Source organism: Juglans microcarpa x Juglans regia, chromosome 6S (assembly GCF_004785595.1).
Source record: "Juglans microcarpa x Juglans regia isolate MS1-56 chromosome 6S, Jm3101_v1.0, whole genome shotgun sequence".
Classification (NCBI taxonomy): Eukaryota; Viridiplantae; Streptophyta; class Magnoliopsida; order Fagales; family Juglandaceae; genus Juglans; species Juglans microcarpa x Juglans regia.
The window spans coordinates 16,447,229-16,472,701 of NC_054605.1; the positions used below are offsets into that span (position 1 = coordinate 16,447,229).

General features: G+C 38.1%; 3 protein-coding genes across 5 annotated transcripts; all 3 read right to left on the bottom strand.

Annotated features, from left to right (window-relative positions):
- Positions 1–74: 74 nt before the first annotated feature.
- Positions 75–3,328, bottom strand: LOC121236899 (ubiquinol oxidase 2, mitochondrial-like). 2 transcript variants are annotated; one of them, XR_005934830.1, is made up of 5 exons: positions 2,781–3,328; positions 2,170–2,298; positions 1,427–1,915; positions 1,136–1,281; positions 75–383 (listed from the first exon to the last, which is right to left on the bottom strand). XR_005934830.1 is itself a non-coding variant. In XM_041133402.1 (4 exons), the coding sequence occupies exons 1-4, from the start codon at positions 3,168–3,170 to the stop codon at positions 1,222–1,224; spliced, it is 1,068 nt and encodes a 355-aa protein (XP_040989336.1). In that variant the 5' UTR covers positions 3,171–3,328; the 3' UTR covers positions 1,023–1,221. The 2 variants fall into 2 exon arrangements, 1 of the variants encoding a protein (XP_040989336.1); XM_041133402.1 differs by lacking the exon at positions 75–383 and having other exon boundaries at positions 1,023–1,281.
- Positions 3,329–4,954: 1,626 nt separating this feature from the next.
- Positions 4,955–11,379, bottom strand: LOC121237776 (SH3 domain-containing protein 1-like). Of its 2 annotated transcripts, XM_041134654.1 has the most exons (10): positions 11,150–11,378; positions 9,959–10,072; positions 9,754–9,823; positions 9,518–9,675; positions 8,865–8,966; positions 8,591–8,791; positions 8,252–8,314; positions 7,959–8,111; positions 6,119–6,193; positions 4,955–5,300 (listed from the first exon to the last, which is right to left on the bottom strand). In XM_041134654.1, the coding sequence occupies exons 1-10, from the start codon at positions 11,207–11,209 to the stop codon at positions 5,163–5,165; spliced, it is 1,134 nt and encodes a 377-aa protein (XP_040990588.1). In that variant the 5' UTR covers positions 11,210–11,378; the 3' UTR covers positions 4,955–5,162. The 2 variants fall into 2 exon arrangements, with proteins under 2 accessions (XP_040990588.1, XP_040990587.1); XM_041134653.1 differs by having other exon boundaries at positions 9,518–9,823; positions 11,150–11,379.
- A 741-nt stretch (positions 11,380–12,120) lies between these two features.
- LOC121236660 (aspartic proteinase CDR1-like) lies at positions 12,121–13,467 on the bottom strand. Its single transcript, XM_041133096.1, has one exon. The coding sequence runs from the start codon at positions 13,465–13,467 to the stop codon at positions 12,121–12,123; it is 1,347 nt and encodes a 448-aa protein (XP_040989030.1).
- Between the last annotated feature and the right edge of the window lie 12,006 nt (positions 13,468–25,473).

Sequence of the window (25,473 nt, forward strand, 5' to 3'; positions counted from 1 at the left end):
GTTAAATCTCTAGTCCCACCACATATAACCTTCTTGTTTTGCATCCGAATGCTTCTACATTATTCTAATATGTATGCTTCGGTGGCCATTGCTGACAGAAAGGGAAGCCGAGTCTGCTGGTCCTATCAAAATAGCTCTTCTTTTGTCCGACTAAAGTGAATAATGTCCATATCCTCAGCTCATGCCAGTGCTTCCAAGTTCCATTCCTCCTGATCTTGAAATTTTCTTTCCCCGGATTTGCAAAAGGGCAATAATACCTCCATCTTTCATCTGTCTGTTGACACCAAGTTTTCTAACCGGCAACTTGTAAGATTTGGTGGTGGATTACTCTCAAGGGCAGCAACTGTTTTTCTTGGGTAGTGGGTTCCACCGTTTGCTGCCTTCTGCATCATTGAGTAGCCGGTTATATATGTTAAAAAAAAAAACGTTTAAATGGACAGGAACATATTATATAAACTTGCGCAAGAGGGAAATTGAGAAGTGGCCAGGAGACCCAGAATTTACATCACCCCTTCAACCTCGGTCAAAATGGAGATGTAACAAACCCAGTATTCACAATAAATCAGTCAGTCGGGAGGTGGGACTGTGAGAGATGGCAGGTGTGTGTTTGTGTCTTGCAGCATTCTCATCCTTATATGGCGAGGGCACCAATGCCATGACTGTGGCTAGGACTTCTCTCAAAGATTCTAATTGCTTCCCATGAGAGAAGAAACCATTATAATCACACCCAGACAGGAAAGACACCTTTGTAGTTGCCCTCTCTTCCCATTTTTTGCTTGTAAATACTTGGGAGTGGTTCCCTTTGCTATAAAAGAGTATTGGGATATAATCAGTCATCTGGAGTAGCTTTATTCCTCAAACAGTTTCAGCATGCTTGGGGGAAAATAAACCAACCAGCCGAGTCGTTGGCAAAACAAGGAGCTCGAAGAAAAGGCCAAAACATTCCAAAAGAGGTTAAAAGTATACTGCTACTGGACAAAATAAGGTTTACCAGTATTACAATGTAATTGATTTTGCTATAGTTCAGCTATAAGGACTTAGTTAATAAAATTGCGGGTATCATACTCTTTGACAGTCCTGTATATTTTTAGTAAGATCACATTGATACAAGAGCATAAGCAGGTAATGTCATCACCTTCAAAACAAACTTATTCAATCAAGAGATTAAAACTTGTGAGTGACTTTCTCACGTACACCAAGCAGCCAAAATTATAAGACTAATTAGTGATATCCAAGTGGAGCAGAAACATCCTTCAACTCGCGTCCATGAAAATGCACGTCCTGCAGTTCCATATTGCAGCAAATTAGAAAATATCATAAGCCATGTACAATAGGCAAAGTGGGAAAAATAAACCTAAATTAACTGGCTAACAATTCTCAAAATACATAAAACAGAGAATAAGATCATCACTCAAATGGTACTTACGGATGCGAAGTGATTGACATCGCGGTGGTGTGCCTCATCTGCTCTTACCACCATGACAACATCACGTAAGGTGGCGTCGGGAGGAAGCTGCCAGTAATCGATGGCAATGGCCGGAGCTGGCACGTTCTTGATGTTACCTTTGTCCAATTCCTCGAGGAACTCAGTGTACGAGTGTATTGCCTCCTCTTCCAGGTAACCGACCACTCGGTGAGCAAATTTGGGAGATATCATATAGCCTAAGAAGTAAGCATTGAAGAAGACAGCTTGGACAGAAATCACCAGTGCACGATCGTACCACCTAGGCTTGGTTACCTCCATGAATGTCATGAGGTGCATGCGCTCATTCTCGGCTTCTTCCAGCAGTGCTTTGATCCAACCACCGCTCTGCTCGAATCGCCTCAGTGACTTGCAATGCAGCATCATGCCTCCAACCATGCCGGGAACAGCTGCCACAGTTTCTAGCATCATTGCCCGGCATCCATATCGCCTCTGTAACACGTAAAAACATGAGTGATGATATATACTAAATGAATAATTTTATTTGTAAGTATTTACACCATTCACGTGACATAATTTGATTTGGAGAATAAAATATAAATCTTATAAATTAAATTATTCAACGCCAAAACAAGGATCAGACTTTGAAGTATCATTCTTAAAACGATGACAATTATATTAGCAGCATGAAGAATACCCATAAACAAAAAGGAAAGAAGAGAAAAGATGGGAAATTGTGTGCATACCTGAAAGAACAGGTCAGTGGGCATCCTGAGGACTTTGACCATCCAATAAGCCAATTTGTCCAATAAGTTCAAAGGCACGTGGTGCTTCTTCAGATCAATCGACAGGTCCGCTTGGTACGTCTCCCATGGCTTCCATCATCAATACACAAACCCACACACATGAATCAATACAAAAATATATTCAAGTTTTCCTATCCACCTCCACAAAACCCGATAAACATCGCATCTAAGAAAACTATTTTTTTTTTTTTTAAATATTCTCAAAATCTATATTAACCAAACATGGCCTTTTCCACCCTGCAGTTCTGAATCCTCGTTCATAAAACCCACCCTTAAGTGAAGGGAAAAAAAACATTTATTTTTTACACAAAATTCACACAGTACAGAAGAAAATATAAAAAATAAAGCATTTTTTGTACTCTTAACATTTCCAGCTAAAAAGGACCCGTTAAAACCTATATATATATATATATATAGATTCGAAGCCACGTTAATTTCAACGGCAATTCTTAACACAAGAATATAAAGTCGTGACTCGGGGAAATTTTGACGCAAAACTCTTTCCAGAAGAAAACTCGAAAAAAAAAAAAAGAACAAGAATGTGTAGGTACCCTAAAGCAGTCCCACTTCCATACGGTGCCGTCCTTGTTCACAACCTTCACAGGCGGCACGCCCCAGTAACTCACAATCTCCTTCTCTTCCTTAGTACTGTCAGCTGCCTGAGCGGCACTCGAAGGATGACTCGCACCACTATTCTGCACCTGCTGCTGCGCTACCGTGCTGCAGCTCCGCACCCCTACAATCCAATTCACGCCAGCATCATTGGCCGGAATACTCCCGCGCAAGAAACCGACTAGCGACGAGTTTCCACCCGAGGCGAAGCCACGGCCGGCGATACTAGTAGTACCGGCAGCGGAATGAGAGAAGAGGCGTGCTCCCAACGAGGCCATCATGGAACCGGAAAGCCGGGTCCCACCCTGACGAATCATCATCGCCACCATCTGTGCCGATCGAACCCCAAGCTTTTTGGAAAGTTTTTACAGGAAAAAGTAGAAGAAATCTTGGCTTTGACTATAGCTTTCTGTCTTCAGCTGTTTGTTCACGACGAACGCGGGCAACAAGGGTTTAGGGGGGGATTTATGGGGGTCATGCAGTGCTATTGAAAGATACGTAACCTGCTTAGGAAAAAAAAAAAAAAAAGATACGTAACCTAACCATGGTTAGGATGTCAGGTTAGCCTCTCATTTTCCATTAATTAGTACATTAATTAATCTCGTTGGCAAGGCGGTGGGAGCTCCTCCATGACCTGTACGCTTCAGAATGTCGACACGTGTTCGCTTCTGCTCCGCAGCCCTCCTCTTTTGACGCACGAAAGTTTCGTGAAGCTTCCCCCCAGTTGCTTTGCTAATGGTCCGAGATTTCATCGGATTGACCCAATTGTCCTCGCGTTTACGCGTTGTCCGTAGAGAGCAAAGGTGGTGAGGGTTGATTGGTAATTAGGGAGAGCGTAGGCGTTACAAGGGTTGATTGGTAATTAGCTGGGAACTTGCAATTTCTTGGGGACAAAGTAATTAAGTTGTTGGATGTTGCGTGCTGCTCAAACTCAATGCTCAAGACGGAAGGTTTTCAGCCTAGTTTACACTTTCCTTAATTTTGAATGGTCAATCTCTCTCTCTCTCTCTCAAAATATGGTATGCGGGGTTTTTGCAGAAGTGAAAAAATAAAAATGAGGTTGAATTTTTTATAAATAGTAATAAATTGAGATATAAAATGAGTTCTATAAGGGTTTGTTTATTTTTAGAGATGAGATGAGATAAAATTAAAGTTAAAAAGTTGAATAAAATATTGTTAGAATATATTTTTTAATATTATTTTTATTTTAAGATTTGAAAAAATTGAATTGTTTATTTTATTTTGTGTGAGGATTTAAGAAAGTTGTAATGATGAAATGAGATGAGATGAGATGTTTCCTGAAAACAAACGAGGCCTAAGACTTACTAAAGATGAGTTTAAATGTATTTGAATGTTAAAATGAGTTGAGAAGTTGTAAAAAATTGTAGATCTCATGTATAAAGAAGTTTTGAGTTAAGATAAGTTTAATAATTTACGATTTAAATATTTGTATATTAGAAGAGGTATGAACTCAGCTGAGCTGAGTGCACTCAAGTAACCAAACGAGCCAGCTTTTTGTATTTTGCTTTTTTTTGGATTAATTTATAAGAGTTATGTTATCTTATAAGTTAGGTGTAACATATTATTTATTGTGAGATTTATTATATTTATAAAATAAATTAAAATACTAACACTTTATATATAAGCTGGAGAATTACACATTAATAATGTGTAAGGTATGTCAATAAAGAAGCTTGCAAATAGATTTATTCATATTATTATTATTATTATTATAAAATAATATATCTCATGCTATTGACATATCAGTAATACATTCTCCACACCAGGCTTGTAAATATAATTATTATTTGATTTGAAAAAAGTTTAAATGTAGTCTCAAATTATGTTTTGTCAATTTTTTTTTTTGTTTATTTTAATAAGAGAAATATCATTTTTCATCACTCAAATGAAATGGCAAACTTATAATCTGTGTGTCCAATTTCAAGACTCATTTATTTATCATCTTGGAATTTTTAATAAAACATATATTTATTTTTAATATATTAACTAAGGATGCGCAGAGAGATACAGTTGGAGAAACAATTGTTACAAATCAAATCTTATTATTTAAGTGATGTGGATGGTACATTTTACAATCTACACATCGACTTGCGAATAGAATAACTCAATCTTGGATACTCGAAAGTCGAGTAATAATACATACATATACATCATTTTTTACAACTACGTTTATGACTCTATTTTAATAGAGAGATTATGTGAAATTTGAAATTTATTTTATTTTTATTTGTGACTAAGTTTGGCATCAAGATGGGGGATTACAATACAAGGGAAAGGAATGCACGATATCTATGACAATGTTAACCTTGTGAACAGGGTTCTGAAGTTGCTTCCATTACCTTGCTTGCCGGTGCTTTCTCCTGCCTTTGCACGTAGGCAGAGGGAAACCATCCAGATATGCCGTTGCATTCTCCTTCAGACCATCCAGTAGGGGCTACCTGGTGACATTCCAAGTATGAAAGAAAGATATAATGAATGAAAATCCAAGATAAAACCAATTCACTATGAAATAAGCTAATCTTATGTTTGTTTTTTCATTTCTGAGAAGTAAATTTGCTCACCCTCAGGTTGCTAGAAACCAAAATTGATGCCAGATGTGTTGTTCACACATTCTTTCCGAGCCAATGGGGATATAGATGAGGCAGACAGATTGTTACCCGAATACATTCAAGTGTCAGACACTAGACCAATGCAGAACTTTGCTTTCAGTCTATAAACAAGCTCGAGGTGACATTCAATGGAGAAAGGATAATGTCTTTATGAGGGTGGTGTAGCGCAAGCAACTCGGGTTACTGGCATGGCAGAAAAATACCTAACATGAATACCAAGCGGACTAGCCCTGCCCCACTTTATTGAGAGATATATTGTGGAGTGCCAGTGAAAAAAACCATATATGAGTCCTGGAAACTGAAGATTTAAGTCTCCCTTCCCCCTCTTTTGGAAACTTATGATTTTGGCTTCGAAACATGTAGCTAGTTGTGACTATGTTCTAATTTACGCCTTTTGTTGTCCTACATAAGTCCATTATTTACCCAGTTAACTAGGAGGATTTCAGGCAAAAATTGGTCATATATGTTGTTGACTTGTTATACTGCATGCTAAAAGGGTAATGGACCTTAGGACCCCGTCAAAAACCATGTATACCGAACAATCTTTGGCCATAAATTCCACACAAAAAGCATAAATGAGTTTTTTGAAGAAAAAAATGTTAGCTATCTAATGAACAGCCCATATTGTTATTGGCAGCGGAGAGTACCTGGCGAACCACAACATAATCATCCACTGAGAGGCTTAACTCTCCATCTGCTTGAGCATCAAAGGAATGTACAGCCTACAAGATGATGGCTAGATTAAAACAAAGCTTGAGATATTAAAAACAACAATGGCAAATTCAGCTGAGAACAGAAAAATCTCAGACATTTGCGAAAATATCTAATGTTAGTAGAGATGAAATTAGTAATGCGAACAATAGTGGGAAAAATTTTCAGATTGGTAAATAGAATTGGAACAGGGAATAAAATTGTTGGGCCAAATTCATTTCTTAAATACTTACAAGTACTCTTGGGTTACAATTTACATGCATGTTTCACCAAGAAATCTCACGTTTACAATGCCACGCATATTTAAAAGTGCGATAGAGTTGCGATTACTGGCATGTTTCATGTAGAGATCTCATGTTCACTAACTTGTAAATATGATCAGCATCACAATCCAAGCATAGCCATTACTTAAGAGCAATTGAGAGGCATAAATGCCTGTTCCAAGAAGAAGAATCACCATAGCCTAATGCTAAGTGATTGTGAGTCTACAAAGAGTGGAACATTGAAGACGCAAAATATAAACCCAAAAGGAGCAGATCAGCATCTGTTCTCTTCTTGCTTTAACTTTTTAGAATCTGAAAATATTAAATGATCAAGGATTTTGGGTTTTCTTAAATCTTGATTGGAGCATCTGGAAACAAGAGACAAGATTAAAGGTGCAACAATCACTATTTTCAAGAAGATATGATATACAAATCCAGTATAGAATCAATACTTTCAAAACCACACCGGGCTCACCAATCAGACTAGTTTAACTGGGAACTAGTCCGACCACTGGTTAGTCATATCATGTAATAACTTCACGACCCAAAAAGGGCTACCTGCCGCTACCATAATTGTTTGTACTTTCAATAACTGTATATACAGCCCCATTTGATCCAACACATAACCAATGTGGATTCCATAGATGCCCATGCAACCCCTTCACCACCCACCTAAGGGTATCATACTATGAGCCAAAGTAAAACGCAAAACCCCATCCAACAAACCATCCAACTTGTACCACATCAACAATGGGTGAGGTGAAGTTTCATTTCGGACCACTGATTGGCATGGTTTCATGGTTGGTTTATGATGACCAGCATCACCGGGTTAGCTGCCGGAATCCAGTGAAAATCAACACTAGTGTTGATGCTCATCCCTAGGTGTGTGGGGGTAGAGTTAAGGTATTTAGTTTTGGTTGTGGGTCAGCAGTTGAGCCAATTATAATGGAACATATGGCTGATATGGGGTTTCAGTGTTGTTTTTGGGGTGTCCAGTGATGGTTTAGGGGCTTTGGTTTTAGATTGAAAGACTTGAAGGGGGACTTGTTTATGGTGGCTTTGTGAGGTCAATGTTTGATGGTAGATAATGGCCATGGTGGTCGGTGTTGTTTTCTGCTGTTCTTTTCAAAGAGTCCAGTATGTTTCTCAATCCACTAAATAATGTAATGACTCATTACCCTCATAGTCGTTGTGACAGTTGCCTGCTCCCCTTATGTGCAAGTCCAGACATTTAAAAGGACTGGCAATTTCCTTAATCTCATGCTTCTATTTTCACGTTAGGAAGAAACTAGAGAAGTTCAATTTTTTAACAAAGGAAAAATTAAATTCTTTTATTTCTTTTCTTTTTACCTATCAAACAAAAATTCCTTTATTTCTTGATTTTTATATATCAGAATTTGGTATCAATGGAAGAGCAACGACTTAAGTTGATTGTGGTAAAAAATAAAGGTAAATGTGAGAAACATATTCTATAGCCAAAGGGGATGAAATCCTGTGAGTTCAAAGCTCTTACCTTTGCAATAAAGAACTTTTTATTTTGAATAATAGGTCCATGACCACCTGATCCATTTGAATCGATATTTTCACGCACATACTGATGATAAACCTCTCTCTGCATTATCTCTGATGGCAATGAAAACTCTTTTGGCTGCTTCTCTAGTGTTATCTAACTCCAATAATAACCATGAAATAAATAGATAGTAAGGGCAACCCTTTGACAAATGACAAAACATAGGATGGCCATTGGAAATACTAATGAACAATGTTATGCAAATGAGTACAAATCCAGGGTGCTTAGTTACAAACCTCGGCATGTAGCTTCTCTAAAATTTCAAGAGCCTTTTGATGATAGGTTCTCTCAGCTTCCATCTGCAAAATTATGTCTTTTGAAGTTCAAAAGTCAAGCATGATTCTCGATCATGTGCAGGAAATTACCATATAATATAAGCACAATATTAGATAAACAAACATCACTGGTTAAATAGGCACCATTCCTATTATCACAAATTTTGGATGTCTACAAATATCTTTACTTATAGCTTGAGAGAACTGGATAGAATGTGCTAGGAATCTATACTTTATAGCAAAATAAATGAAAATTCAACAACTAGTTTTGTTCATGCACAGCAGTAACAACTAGAATACCATGGTAAGAAGCTTCTGGAAAGTTAGTTGTTGCTGCTGAACCTCAACCGACGACAAGGCAGCAGTTGCTTCTTTCCCCAGTGCCATAGTTATAGATTTTAGTTCAGTCAGTCTTGCTTCTGCAAGTTGAAGCCTCGTAGAACTCTCTACAGAAATAGAGGAATCCCTAGACTTCAATCGACGCCTCAATACTTCAGCTTCCTGATGAGAATATATATAAGCAGATATTCAATAAACCTCAAAGTTTACACTTAGAAATTATATAAATGATTACCTGGGATTCAACCTCTTGCCGTAATTTTTCATAACGATGTGCCAAGTGGCGAGCATCTTCCAGAGGAGCTCCTCTTATTTGTGCCCGGAGTGGCTCACATACCTAAAGATTCAGTACCTCTTAAACAATCAGAAACATAATAATAGAAAATAAAGGGCAAAATTGGACAACGTGCCAGAAATAATTTATTACAACATGGTAGAACACAACCTAAGCTATTCTTTGTACTTATCATAATATAGTAATGTCTTACAATGTGAAGTAGACTGTTCAAGATAGTAAAAAACTCTGGTGAATTACACAACTGAAAAAATGGTAGAGAGAGGCTTTAAAACCAAACATGTCAAATTTCAGATGTGAAGGACAACTCACTCTTTCCAATTACTTTCATATACAATGACACATTTGACCATCATATTTGGGAAATTCTACAATTTGGAAGTATTTTTATTCCCTTTGAGAGTCAAATACAGTTCCAAATTGCTAACCAAATGATACCATATGTCCACATGATATATGTATTCTGTTACATTGGTATGTCCTGTCAAATAAATTGCAAGAAATATTTCAATCAATGAGATGGTTCTTGAGAACAATACCTTGTTTAATTACCAAAACTATTCATCATAAAAATGAAGGAAGTGAAGAATTACCTGATTAACAAAGATCCCAAGCAAAGTCTCCTTTTCCTCCTCCATTAAATAATGTGATGTACCAAAGAGAAGAGAAGCTCTCACAAGAGGAGAACAAGTGCTTTCACTGCTTTGATTTTCATCTCCATATTTACAACAATCTTGAGCCAACTTCCTTACTAGAATATTTGGTTTAAATTTTGATGTATCCACCTTGTGAAGGAATAAACATAAGAAAAGAGAACAACTATACTCACCCATCTCCATTTGCTTTGAGCTTATAGAAACAAAAGCTTCAATTCCACGAAGAATATTCCGCTGAAAATGCTGTGCAACATAATATATTTTAAGACACTCAATTATCACTGATGCATTAGTTTACATTGCATCACACGATTCATCCACCCTACTAGGCCAAATAAGTAAATACTGATATGAACAGGCAAAGTCTTATGACTGTACCTTAGCATCTCTCGTAGAATTGTATAGATTTTGAAGTTGTTGGTGACACTGAAGTTCAGCTTCATCATCCATGAAAGCCTCATGACCTAAATGTCCCAATTGTCTCAACACTGCCTGCAACATAATGACCATCAGAATCTTAATTTGTCAGTAACACACCAAAAAAAAAGGGATATCAGATATGCAATATGGGAAGGATACATTATTGAGACATGTAACATAAACGTGCAGCAGTACTTCATGATAACGATAGCAATAATCTAGCCGCTGAAATCCCAATGTCATTTTTGCAAAGTTAAGTGATCAAGGCAATTTTCATTCTATACAAGGAACACAGCTTAACCACTGTTTTCTTAAAGCCTGATGGCACCATTGGGACTGGTTGTGTGGAAAAAAACTCATCGAACACTGTAACAACTCTACCACTATGTTATGCATCACCAACTAAACCCCCAAAAGGAAAAACATTGATGGCCAAAGATCCACCGTAATTGAGCAATACAGAGTGGTCAATGCTCAAAATTATAAACTGATGAAGCTTGACAAGAGAAATGACTCCAGCCGAGTTGCAGGAAATGATTTTTGCATGCCAAAATCACATTTGTTTTTACTTTTTATGATCATAGAATGCTTGGGAATAGCTTTGTAAAGGGGCACAAATCATTTTTCCCTCAAATAGGCCAACAAATGAGAAGTCAAACAGCTTTGTCATCACTGAACTTTTGAACTTCGTTCTTGATCTTCCTTGGAGGGGAATTAGGACCCGGGTGGTACTGAGGGAACAAATAACGATAAAGAATTTTAATTAATTTAGAATGCTCAAGCATTTTGTGAAGAAATATAAAAAATAAAACTCTGGTTTTCACACCCCTGCATTACACTAAAAATTCATTGCCAATGGGGGCATATATTCTGCTTAGTGCACCAAATTCAATACCATCTTCTTTGAGAAACTGTCCCGAGTGTTTTTTTTTTTTTTTTTTTTTTTCCGGTTCTACATTGGCATGCAAATTCACTATAGTTTAACACGATCCGTTGAATTCATAAAGCAGAAAATCTGAAAAACACGTGGAATTCAGTACAGAAACGCATTTAGCAGAGGCCAGGCCACAATCGAAGAGCAAGAGGAAAAGAAAAAATGTTAAAAACTGTAAAGAAAGAAAGCAAGGGGAAGAAGCAGAGGATGATGACCTGCTGTTGTTTGGCAACCTGCTCCCTGAGCTTGCTCGCTTGCTTCCGTATACTCTCCATTATGAATCTATGATTGGAGAAGAGATCAAGCCCGTAATAATTCAGGGGGAGAGGAAGAAACAGTGAGACGAATATGCTGAAAGCGATTGGGAATTAAAGACTTACTAAAGAGTGAGTGTGAGAGTGAGAGTGGATAAAAGTGCGCCTTTCCAGCCTAATGAAAGATAACAATCGGCAACTTACATCACATTGACATGGCGTCTCTTTCTGTCCCTTGTCTTTTATTTATTTATTTATATTTTTTTGGTTCCAACAGAAAACGCACGTGAACTCGCCACGAAAGCTACATGGTCTCGTCCAGTCTTCCTGCCTTTTTCGGTCTAAAAAAGGTTGGGCTTTTAGAGGGTCGGGTTATAAATGAATTTTATTAAAGGAAATTCATAAATCTAACTGATTTTATTTGATATGTGTAACTTTTAATATAAAATAAATTTAATAAAATTAAGCAATTTTTAAATTTATTTTATGAACACTTTTCTATTAAAAATTCTAGGAAGAAAAAGTTTAGAATACTATTAAAATGTTCCTATAATTATTTGTCCCCCCGAAACATCAACTTGCACTATTAAAATATTTTATTGTTAAAATAAATAATTTTTTTATAATTTTCTTTTAGTTTATTGGATTTTTAATTTGGCATAAACTGGTTTTGTCATTTATTCTTCTGCCCATTAATTAAGATCATGATCATCAGGCGTTACATGATATTTACATTAATTGAAGCGATCGATTAACATATCAAATATTAATTAACCAAAGTGATCTAAAGTAAATTAAATGTAAAACCAAAGTTAGTACTGCATATATATTAATTCCAACTGCTTCATAACAGAGACAAATTAAAACATGATCATGATGTTTTTAATTACTGCAAATCCATGCATGCATGCAAATACTCTCAAGTACTACTACTAGTGTTTGGTGCAATCAGTTGGGAAGAATGACAATTCCTTGCCCTCAAGGTCATACCCAACCAAAAAGTTCATCTGAGCCAAGTTCCCAAAGATGGCCAAACTCTCGGATGGCACCATGGTGAAGCAAACCATATTATAATCCTTTTCACCCATTCTTGAAAACGTGTTGAAGGGCTGCAACTTCACATCAGCACCAGCAAAATGAGCTATGATAATGGGGACAACAATATCATTGCCTTCGGACTTGAAACAAAGACTAAATTCATTCCTCGGGTCACTGACACGTTCAGCATCAATTGCTTCCTCCAAGGCCGATACCAAATCTGTATGAAACTCCGGCGGAAGAAAAGTCAGGGTCGTGCCGGAGTCGATAATAATGTTACCCTCCTCATCATGATCTGCAGCAAAACCCTTGTACGCAAACCTTTTGTTTCCGACACTGATGGCCTCTAGAGATAGGAAATAGAACGTGTCGGGTTCTTTTGCAACAAGGGGAGTTGAAACTACACCATTGCCGGAAACCACAGCTTTGCTGCCAAAATTCATCTTGCTTGTGGTGTTTGTATCTGTATAGTTACTGGGAACCAAACAATACGAAAACTTCCCGCCGACGGACTTCTTCAGTTGAGAGACCAGAGAAAGAGAACCACCTCCGAGGCCAATGATGCCGGACCCTGCCTCCCCAAATGTACCGTCGTTGTTGTGTCCGCAACCAAGAACAATCTTGGGTATGGAGACCGGACTACCCGAAGTTGACCCAATTGTCAAAGTTTCAACAGCAAGATCGCCATTAGTGAACGAATTATCTCCATAAGAATAGCTATACTTGCAGGTGCCATCCCCGCAAGAAGCTCTCTCTAGTGTCTGGCAAGGTCTAGACTTGCATGGGACGTTACGGTACGTTGAGGATTGCTCAGGATCAAAGAGAGAAGCGTTTTGCTTGTAGCATTGTTCGCATGGCCTGCACTGTGTCCACGTCAGATCGCTGCCGGTGTCAGCTATACCGAGCACCTCTACTGGTGGGGTTCCGATAGAGATCTTCACGAGGTATTCTCCATCGCTGGCCATGATCTGGGATTGAATGTTTGAGCTGCTGCTCTTGGATTGTAGGGTTGCCTTGAAACGATTGGCACGAGAAACGGAACGACGGAAAGCATTGTGCAGGCGATCGAAATCGGTGTGAGATGGATTGTAAAAGGGAGACAGCGCTGAATCACGCTGTATGAGATCAACGGTAAAACCAGTACCATCGCTAGCTTCTGTGAATGAAAACCCAGAGAGATGGAAGGAATATATTAATGCGAAAGTAGAGAGGAAAGAGTATAATATCAAAGCAGCAGCCATGACTTGAGACTATGATGATGACGAAGACCTTGATCAGTGAAAAATGAAGAAAACAATTGCGTTATCGATTGAATTTATACAACTCGAGATTAAGAAAGAGAATGCAGCCAAAAATTCATCAAGGGCCACCATGCACGTACGTACTAATTATCTATCAGGGTAGAATTACGAAGATGAGACCCTATCAAACATATTTAATTACATTGAAAAATAAATTTACACGATTCCATTCTGAGATTAGTTGGTTAATGGCTGCTTAAATCCATTGATCAGTTTCAGAAGTCTAAAAGGACGTACATTTATTAATGTGTGATTTACATTCAAATTAACTGGCCATACGAAAAGTCAATAGAAGAGGAAGTGTAATAACCTAATTAAGAATGCAGTCCGGCCTTCGACCTCCATCGATAAAGATCTAGAGACCAACGTTATGAAAATCAGTGATTAATTATAAGTACAAGTAGGAATAAATAACGGGACATTTTGTTTATGGTCACGAAGATTTCATAAAAATAAATTTATAAATTAATATAATTTGATATAATACGTCAAATTGTATAATCACTTTTACTATAAAATATATCTGAAAATACGACAATCTATGAATTTTAATTTTATGAAATCTTTTTTAACTCTAGCACCTGTATCGACTCAGCCAACCCCGACAAAATAGAAATGAAGACCATGTTAAAATTGAGTAATACTGAGTATAAGCTATAAATAAACAAGTTACATAAAAGTTATTTATAAAAAAGTGAAATAATAGTTTTTTTATATCTTTTCAAGATGATGTCTACTTTTTTATAAAATTTACATAAAACTTATCAATTTGAAAATTGTAAAAATCACTTCTCGTTAAAATTATGATCGATGTCACCGTTGACGTGCTAAGAACCAATTATGTTTTTTCATGTTAGCCTAATGAAATTAGAAAGAAGTAACCTAAAAACAAACAAATATAATAATTAATAACCATAATGATCAGTGTGAGTACGTACTATATATATATATATATGAGTAGTACTACTCACACCGCTCATTCATACTGCTAGTTATTTTTATAATTTTTTTTATTCATATTTTTTTAATATTTTTTAATATTTTTAAAAAATAAAAAAATACACCAATATACTTAAAATTACTTCTTTAATCATTAAGTAAAAAAATAAACAAAAATTTCTTTTTCCCAATCAGTAGAGCGGTCAAGTTATTGGGCATATCAGTTTTTTCCCATACATATATCTTCCTTATATTTAAAAACATCTATAAAACGCGAACAATAATGAATAGTCCTGTGAACAGTATTCCAGTGTCTGTATTTTTGGTGTCTCATTCCTTTGCATAATTTCTTTTGTCTTTCGGTCACGATTTTAGTTCTTCTTTGTTGAGTCTCAAGCATTTGGTTGGTGCTACTGTTTTGTCATGTCACGGTCGAAAATATCTGGCCTGTTTGAGGCTTCTGCAGAGTTTTCAGCATCTGTAGAGCTTTCAGACTCGGGTGGAGGAAGAAAAAAATTCTCCCATACTGTTTGAGGCTTCTTCTTCTCGCCTCTTGTATGAAATATTCTTCTAATTTTACTTCTGCATCTTGTTTTTCTTTTTGGCATGTTTGTTTTCTTTCTACATCTTCAACAACGAGCTATGCAAATGCTCGTTTGTTTTTTTCTTCTAACCAGGTGAAGCTATGCATGTTTGTTTTCTTTCTTCGTTTCCATTTTTCCCCCGTACGATTTCTTCTTTGTTTCAAATTTTCTTGCTTCGCTTCCTTCGTTTAAAAACCCTATTTGGTTGTAGGTTTTTGGTTTGAAGAGAGAGAGAGAGTTGCCGTGAGCAATGGGTTTGTGCATGGGGGAAGGGGAAGAGCTATGGGTGGTTGGAAGAGCATGCGGTAGTCACCAAAAGAAAGAGAGCTCAGTGGTGGTTGTCCAGTGGCCTAGGTGGCGGTGTACGGCGGATTAAGTGGATAGAAATGGGTAAAACCCATTTTGGTTGGGTTACTATAGGGGATAGAGAGCTGCGCGTGGAGGAGATGGATGGTGGCTGGCTTGGTCGCCGCCATGAGGGGGAGTCGTCGGTGGTGGCGGTGAGGCTGGGTGGCCGTGTATGGCAGCGCAACTGGAGAGAAATGAGTGAAACTCATTTCGGTTGGGTTACCGCAAGAGAGAAAGAGAGAGCCGCGCGTGGGGGAGATCGGTGGTGGCTGCCTTGGTCATCGGCGTGAGGGAGGGTAGCCGGTGGTGGCGGTGAGGCTGGGTGGCCGTGTATGGCAGCGCAACTGGAGAGAAATGAGTGAAACTCATTTCGGTTGTGTTATCGCAAGAGAGAAAGAAAAAGCCGCGCGTGGGGGAGATCGGTGGTGACTGCCTTGGTCATCGGCGTGAGGGAGGGTAGCCGGTGGTGACGGTGAGGCTGGGCGATGCATGGCTGACGGGCTGGGCTGAAGGACAATCAGCGGTGGGGAAGAATCGGGCCAGAGGAGAGAGAAAGAAAGTGAGAAAATAAAAATAAAAATAAAAATAATAAAATTACTATAATATTTATCACTATTATATATAAAAATAAAAAATATAATCATTATAATATTTATCACTGTTATATATAAATAAAAAATCAAATCACTATAATATTTATTACTATTATATATAAAAATAAAAAATAAAATCACTATAATATTTATCACTATTATATATAAAAATAAAATAAAATCACTAAAATATTTATTACTATTATGTAAAAATAAAATTATCGAATAGTCAACAACTCATCATACTTTATACATCTAAACAACTCAAAATACTCTCAATGGTACCCACTAACCCACTCCAAATGGAGAATAGGTAGAACATGCACAGTTGGTTTTATAAATTTATGCATAAAGAAAAAACGTGTCTTCTTATTTGATACAAGTGAATGAACTAAGTTTCTTTATTTTAATATTAATTAGAATGTTATTGTTTTATAAGTTTCTTATTAAACTACATTTGAAATAATTAAGAGCATGTACAATATTTTCCAATCAATACAACAAAATTGGGTAGGCAATAATCCAAATCTTCACACTGAATTAAGCCATATATAGATTAAAGACTAATGAAGTTAAAAAATATTTATCACTATTATGTAAAAATAAAATTATCAAAGAGTCAACAACTCAACATATTTTATACATTCAAACAACTTAAAATACTTTTAATGAGACCCACAAACCCACTCCAAATGGAGAATAGGTAGAACGTGCACAGTTGGTTGTATAAATTTATGCAGAAAGAAAAATCTTGTCTTACTATTTGATACAAATGAATAAGCTAAGTTTCTTTGTTTTAATATTAATTAAAATGTTATTGTATTATGAATTGTCAATATTGTTTTATAAATAGTACTATACCTCTAAATGAACCGTACAAATTTCTTTTATTATCCATTTCCTTCAAAATATTTTAAATATATAATTGATTAGGTACCAATTTCTCAATGAGATGCCAGGCTAATTAATTTTTTTATTTGACTGTTGAGTTGAATGCAGGGATACATCTCATGCAACTCACATATATATATATATATATATATATATATATATATATATATTAAAGTATATACTTATTAAACTACATTTGAAATAATTAAGAACATATACAGTATCTTCCAGTCAATGCAACAAAACTGGGTAGGCAATGATTCAAATCTTCACACTTAATTAAGCCATATATAGATTAAAGACTGATGAAGTTGAAAAATATAAAGTTAAAGTCTAATTATAATTTCTTAAAACCTCTTCTCGTATGAATATGAAACATGCATTAGAGGTAGTTATATATCAGTTTGTTTAGATTGTGAGTCACGTATAAATTGAGCAAAAATGAGAAAATGCTTGCAGTGGAATCACATTCTTCTATAAAAAACCTCTAATACTTAAAAAATGGGCTCATATGATCAGCTCTTCCATGGAGCATTTTTTAAAGATGTCAAAAGAAAATTACCCTTATTTCAAAAGCTATAAGAATATATAGACATTGGAACCATTTACCTCTATCGGCCTAAAGTTTCTGGCATGCAATGTCTAAATTCCTTACCAACTTGATCATTAAGAGTGGAACTTGATGGCAAACTACATTGGAGAAAATTTGAAACAAGTTTGAAGTCGTTGGATTTTCTTGTTTGGTTGTTAATTTTAATATGTTAATGAGGTCTGGTTTTGATATTACATTTATTTAGTCAATTAGAAATTTAAAATTGTTTACTCATAATAATTTCTTTTACATAAGACATTACTCTTTCAAATTATAAATTGGTCCACTTTATATATTGACAAGACTATTATTAGACGCAAACACTATATTTGTATTTGTTCACCATACTTTATATATTCTATATTAACTGCATGCTCCTAAATCTTTGATAATCATGCTTAGTGTAACGCCCCGACCCCGAGAGTCAGGAGAGTTAACTCAAAACACCTGATAATCAACTCCAACATTGCTAATACTCTTCCAAAAGTTTCAAATCTAACGTAAACACTTCAAATTTAATTAACCACACATATTTGTATATAAAATCCTCAATACAGTAATCCTAAAAATTACCAACTTCTCTACATGTCACTTAAACTCACATTTCAACAATATAATTATAAAATTTTTTAATCACCAATATTCATCGAAAGCTTTCTATTCTTAATCCACTATTCTTAAGTCATCTCACTCAATTCTTCATAATCCTGATCCTCAGCTGAAATATCAAAAAATCATCTGAAAATATTGGAGATAAGAGGGGGTGAGTTATCAACAACTCAGTAAGCAGAGAACATATACTAGTATGCAAACATAAGCATTTACAGATTTCAGAATACAGAATAAAACACTTTTTATTTTCAGAATGTAGAACCAGAACATGTTATCAAAAATATCAGAGCGAAAGTTCACAATATTCTTATTCAAAATTCCTTTGGCACAGCATAACTGAAACATCATATCAGAACAGAATTCCATGTTTAACCCTCGTGGTAGGGTTGTGCAAACCTCGGCTGCCAACCGAGCAGAAACAAAATGTGAATCTTCCCCTTATCATTCTCGAAGCCTCGAGTGTGCACATAGGAAAGACCACGCAGAAAACCACTTTATTTCCAAAGGAATTGCACCAAAAACAGAAAAGTTGGTACCAACCCAAACATGCCACAGTTTTACACCCGTAGTAAGGTTAGAACAAAAACAGAATATCATGTCAGAGGTTTCAGAAATCACATCTTATCGTATCAAAGTACAAAATATTTTCAAAACAGAACAGAATCAGTTCACAAAATATAATTTATGCACAAAATTTCATATTCGCTCTTTTTTGCATAGTTAGGAAACAAAATGTCAAAATAAGCTCATGTCTACACTAGTCATGACAGAAAGTACTTTATTCTTAAACAGAATTTCACGAGTCATGCAGAACAAATAACTGAGGTCATTTCATATTTCTTTTCATAACAAAACATACATATTTTTTCAAAAATCAACCTCATCCCATTTTATTTATTTTTATGCAAAGTCTAGCATAGGAATCCCGTTTACCTGGACTTCTTAGATTTTTAGAATTTTCCTCAAAAATGTCGAGTCGACTATAAATCGTCACCTATAAAAATAATCACGTAATTTCCGTAAGTTTTCAATCAATTACGGATTTCGATATTTAAGCCTAAGCTTCTAAAATAACTTATTTTAATTCCTCAAAACTTAAAACCCTCATAATCCCAAAATATATCATCACTTCCTAAAATCACAAATATCCACCATAACCAACATCAAACTCAAAACACAAATATTTAAACCTGAAACAGCCAACAAATCTTATAGCATAAACCAATCACACAAACAACCCATTCTCCAATCCATCTGACCCCTTACTCCTCGAACTCAGTCAGGCATAATCAACTAGTTCACAGTAAAATAAGTTAGTGCAAAAATACATTTAAATCACGAAAATTCTTTGGAAAAATACTTACAATTCTATAATATAATTTTTGAAAGATCACGGAGGTGCAAGAAGTGGCGACACAGCAACAGAACAATGCAAAATGCACTGTGGCCGTGGGTCTCAAAAACTCACTTTTGAACGGGGGCAAACCAAGACTCGAGATTGATAGGGAATGGCTTAGGGATGTTGGTGAAGTCAATGGTGGTGGTAGCTGGCTGTGGGTGGCCTCGTGGGAGGTGTTTGAAAGCCAAAAAAACTCAAAACAGAAATATGGATGGTGGAGTTTCACCGGTGGTAGATCGGAGCTGGGTATGGGTGGGTTAGGTTGCTAGGAGGTCAAGAAAGATGTGGTGAAGAAATGGTGGCCGGAGGTGGCGCGACGGCAGTGCGCGAGCTCAAAGGGAGCCGCGGCTTGATGCCGTGCTTGGGGACTCACAGCGGCGAGGGAGGAGCTGAAAACCAGAAGGGGAGGTTGCCATCCTGTGGCGCCCCCAATCCCCCTTATAAAAATACACAGGGATCGAGACGCCAGGATGATGACAACACGGTCACGCATCCCAACGAAGTGCCAGTGTGTGTACATGCAACAGTGTTCAAATAAAATAACGCAGCGGATAGTCAACTAAGTACCAGAATTTAATTACAATCAAACATCAGTAAAGATTTAAAAAGCAGTTATACAGTCATCCATAAAAATATTTACAATAGTTCTAAATGTACAAACGAGTGATCCCAGATCACTCCTCAGGCGGAGCCGTCTCCTCCGGCTCGCCCTCCTCCTCCTCATCAGCATCAAAATCTGCGACACCACAAAATGGTCTCGCAGGTAAGTATAACCCAAACAACAATGTAATACAAAATGCATTAAATGCAACTAACATGCATGCACATGAAAACATGCATTTTTCCACAAAACATCATTTTCCCCGAAAATGATAAATTTCCAACACACACCAAAATCCCATTTTGGTCCAAATTATTCGTAAAACATTTTCCCAGAAAATGATTTACCCAAAAAATCAACTCGCACTATTTTCCCAGAAAATAGTGCATTAATCCCAAATGCACCATGCATTATTTCCATATGCACCATGGTCTCCCCTATGGACTATCCGCACGTCCTGGCTTCGCAGCGGTGCTCAGTTCCGCGCCCAGCGCGTACGTGGCCAAGCACTCACACTACGCAACGAGCGATGCCCAGTTCCGCGCCCAGCGCGTACGTGGCCAGACATCCTCTAGTCCCCGCCAGCAGAAGGACCACGGAGTCGGCACGAGACCATCTCGTCCGATCCCATTGTCGCCCGGCGACAATCCAGGGGACGTTACTCAGTATATTCCGCTCCCGAGTAACCAGAGGAGCTCCACCGAGTTAATGCCCCATCTCGGCTTGGGGTCGTGATACACACGCACCAAAAATATTAACACATAAAATCATAGCTTTTCAAAGCACATGAACATGAATGCAATACACGAAAACCCAGTTTTCTTTTACAAACATGATCATGCATGAAATGATGAAATGCACATGTACCAACACAACATCCAAACCAACAAATACCAATCCAATCAAATCCAACCAAACAACTCCAATCACAAATCCATCCGACCCCCGAACTCCTCGGACTCAGTCCGGCATGCCAAAAAACACAGTGAAATGGGTTAGTGTAAAAATACATTTAAATTACGAAAGTTCTTTGGAGAAATACTTACAGTGCAATATAATAATTTTCCGAGGATCGCGAAGTTGAAAAAGGCGACGTTTGAGCAACACCACAGTGTAAAATACACTGTGGCCGTGGGTCACAATTACCAACTTTTCAACGAGGACAAACGAAGACCCAAGATTGATAGGGTAGGGCCTAGGGAGGTCGGTGAAGCTAGTGGTGGTGGTGGTTTGCCGTGGGTGGCGGCGCAAGGGGCGGTTTTAGGCCCGAAAAGTGCAAATCGGAGATGGACTTGGTGGGGCTTCACCGGTGACGGATCGGAGCTGGGGTTGGGTCCAATGGGTTGCCAAGAGGCCGGGGATGAAGTGGTAGGAAGATGGTGGCCGGAGGTGGCGCGACGGCGGCGCAATGGAGGAAAATGTGCCGCGGCGTCGTGGGTTTCGTGGGCTTCGTGGAGGCTAACGGCGGCACGAACGGCGGTGATACTGGTGGGGTAGGACGGCCGGCGGCTGGGGAGTCTAATGGGCTGGGCGGTGACGACCACCGCCGGCGGACGGCGGCGCTGGGAGTGGACAAGGGAAACGGGCGGAGGAGAGGAGAGAGAGAGATCGCGCGGGAGAAATAAATCCGAAGGAAAAATAAGAAGAAAAAGAAAAAAAAGAGGAAAAGAAAAGGAGAGGAAAGAAAAAGAGGGAAAAAGAAATGAGGTCCAATCCTCATAACTTGGGTCACAAAAATGATCCAACGGAAACGATTTTAAAACCACAAGTTAAATAAAATAATTTAAACGTAATGGTAAAGTCAAATTAAAATAATTAAATCCCACGGTAATTAATTTAAATATTAAAAGCAATTTAAATGCATAATAATAAATAAATATTTGGAAAGCACATAAAAATAATTTTCACCAAATAAAAATCATAGAAATAAACTCACTAAAATCCAACCAATTTTAAAATAAGAGAAATTATTTTAATTACATAAAAATAATTCCTTCAGTAAAAATACACTAAAATACGGGGTGTTACATCCTCCCCCCTTAAAAAAAATTTCGTCCACGAAATTGGCAAGGTCAAATATTGTACCAAGACAAGATCAAGATTCAACCAAGAGAATACTTAGAACATACCGTCAAAATCAATCAAACAAGTATGGATATTGCTCCCTCATGTCGGCCTCTCTCTCCCAAGAGAAATCTTGAGCCAACGGATCACCCCACGCCACTTTCACCATAGGTATTACCTTGGACCTTAACTCTTGCTCTTTCCAATCTACGATCTGGGTCGGGGCAACTTCATAAGTAAGATTGGGCCGCAGTTGAATGCGTTCGGGATCCACAAAACGTGGCTCTTGCTGTCCAAAACTCTTCTTCAATGAGGACACATGAAACACATCATGAACATCTCCAAAATAATCTAGCAAGGCAACTCTATAAGCAACAAGCCCAACCTTCTCTACGATCTGAAAAGGGCCAATATATCTTGGACTAAGCTTTCCTTTCTTACCAAAACGCTTAACCCCTTTCATAGGAGAGACTTTAAGATAAACCCAATCTCCTTCTTCAAAGGATAAGTCTCTTCTTCTTGTATCCGCGTAACTTTTCTGGCGACTTTGCGCTTCAGTCATCTTCTTCCTGATAAACTGAACTTGATCCTTCATTTCTTGAATTAACTCAGGCCCAAACAATTTGTTCTCGCCAACTTCATCCCAACATAAAGGCGATCTGCACTTCCGTCCATATAAGGCTTCATACGGGGCCATCAGGATGGAGGAATGAAAACTGTTATTATAAGAGAACTCAATAAGTGGTAAGTGATTCTCCCAACTTCCCTGGAATTCCATGACACAAGACCGCAACATATCCTCCAGAGTCTGAATAGTACGCTCTGATTGGCCGTCTGTTTGGGGGTGATACGCCGAACTAAACTTCAATTTAGTGCCTAATGCCGCCTGCAAACTCTTCCAGAAATGGGACGTGAATCGCGGGTCCCGATCTGACACAATACTCTTGGGTATTCCATGCAAACGCACTATCTCCTTGACATATAACCGAGTCAACTTACCCAACGAGTCAGTATTATTAACAGGCAAGAAATGGGCACTCTTGGTCAACCGATCCACAATCACCCAAATGGAGTTCTTCCCACTAGGAGTCCTCGGCAACCCCACCACAAAATCCATAGAAATATCATCCCACTTCCATTCCGGAATAGGGAGAGGTTGGAGTCTACCAGCAGGTCTCTGATGTTCAGCCTTCACCTGTCGGCATGTGTCACATTTCTCAATAAACAGGGCGATGTCCGACTTCATTCCTTCCCACCAGAAATTCTTCTTTAAATCCCTATACATCTTTGTGCTTCCTGGATGAACCGAATAAGGAGCTGCATGAGCTTCTGCTAAAATTCGCTCTTTAAATTCAGAGTCTCGGGGAATCACTCTACGATCCCGAAACCTAAGAATGCCATCCTTATCCAAGCTGTAATGCAAGGGTCCTCTAGACTTTCTGACTCTTTTCCTGATAGCCAACAGATTAGGGTCCTTTCTTTGAAGAGTCTTTAATTCATCAAAATCCACTACTCGGACATCCAAGACTGAAGATAATAATTCTTCTTGCTGTGAACTCTCGATAAGAAGTCTCCTCATTCCACAAAGGAGAGAGTCCACATCTGAAGATTCCGCTTCATCCACTTGTTGTGACTTCCTACTCAAGGCATCAGCGACTAAATTTGCCTTTCCTGGATGATACTTGATTTCACACTGATAGTCGCTAATTAGCTCTAACCACCGTCTCTGCCTCATGTTTAGATTCTTCTGAGTAAACAAATGCTTCAAGCTCTTATGATCAGTATAAACTTCACAGGCTTCGCCATACAGATAATGCCGCCAGATCTTAAGCGCAAAGACTATTGCTGCCAACTCCAAATCATGCGTGGGATAATTCCTTTCATGAATCTTCAGCTGACGAGATGCATAAGCAACAACCCGTCCCTCTTGCATAAGAACGCATCCCAACCCGAATTTGGATGCATCACTGAAAATCACAAATGACTTGTGTGGCTCCGGAAGTGCCAAAATAGGTGCCGTTGTCAATCTTCTCTTCAACTCTTGAAAACTTCTCTCACATTTGTCAGACCATACAAACTCAGTATTTTTCCTAGTCAAGGCAGTGAGAGGTCCTGATAGCCGAGAAAAACCTTCCACAAATCTTCGATAGTAACCGGCAAGTCCCAAGAAACTTCGTATCTCACGAACTGTTGAAGGGCGAGGCCACGACAAAACAGCTTCTACTTTACTAGGATCTACAGCCACCCCTTCTTGAGAAATCACATGTCCAAGAAACTTAACTTCTTCTAACCAGAATTCACACTTGCTCAGCTTAGCGTACAATTGATGTTCTCTTAATTTCCCAAGTGCCAGGCGAAGGTGACAAGCATGCTCTTCCAAATCTCCAGAATAAATCAAAATGTCGTCGAGAAACACCACCACTAAAGAATCCAAGAAAGGCCGAAACACCCTATTCATTAAATCCATAAAAGCAGCAGGGGCATTAGCTAACCCAAAAGACATCACCTTAAATTCATAATGCCCATACCTCGTCCTGAAAGCAGTCTTGGGCACGTCCTTATCTCTTATTCTCAACTGATAGTACCCTGACCTCAAATCAATCTTCGAAAAGATAGCCGCTCCCTGAAGTTGGTCAAACAAATCATCAATTCTTGGTAGAGGATACTTGTTCTTAATAGTCACTTTGTTAAGCTCCCGATAATCTATACACATTCGGAGAGTACCATCTTTCTTCTTGACAAACAACACGGGCGCTCCCCACGGAGAAGTACTAGGCTGAATAAATCCCTTGTCAACCAGTTCTTGCAATTGAGTCTTCAACTCTTTTAATTCAGCCGGTGCCATGCGATAAGGTGCTTTATGCACAGGAGCCGCACCAGGTTCCAAATCAATAACAAACTCCATATCGCGAACGGGAGGCAATCCGGGCAAATCATCTACAAACACATCAGGAAACTCGCCCACAACTGGAATGTCTACTAACGACTTCTTCTCAGATGACGTAGACTCAACTTGGACCAAAAAAGCATCTGCTCCACGAGCTATATCTCTCCTAGCTTGAATTGCTGATATAATTGTTGGTTTTGCCTTCAACTTACTTCCCGCGAATTCCACATAATCATCATCCGAGAGTTGAAAACCAATTACCCGACTTCTACAATCAATATTTGCTGAATATCGATATAGCCAGTCCATTCCCAGAATTATATCAAATCCCAGCAACTTGAATACAATCAAATCTGCATCCAGTGTCCTCCCTCCAAAATCCAAAGGACAGCCCAAAGCAACTTTAGAGCATCACACCATCTCACCATTTGGAAGT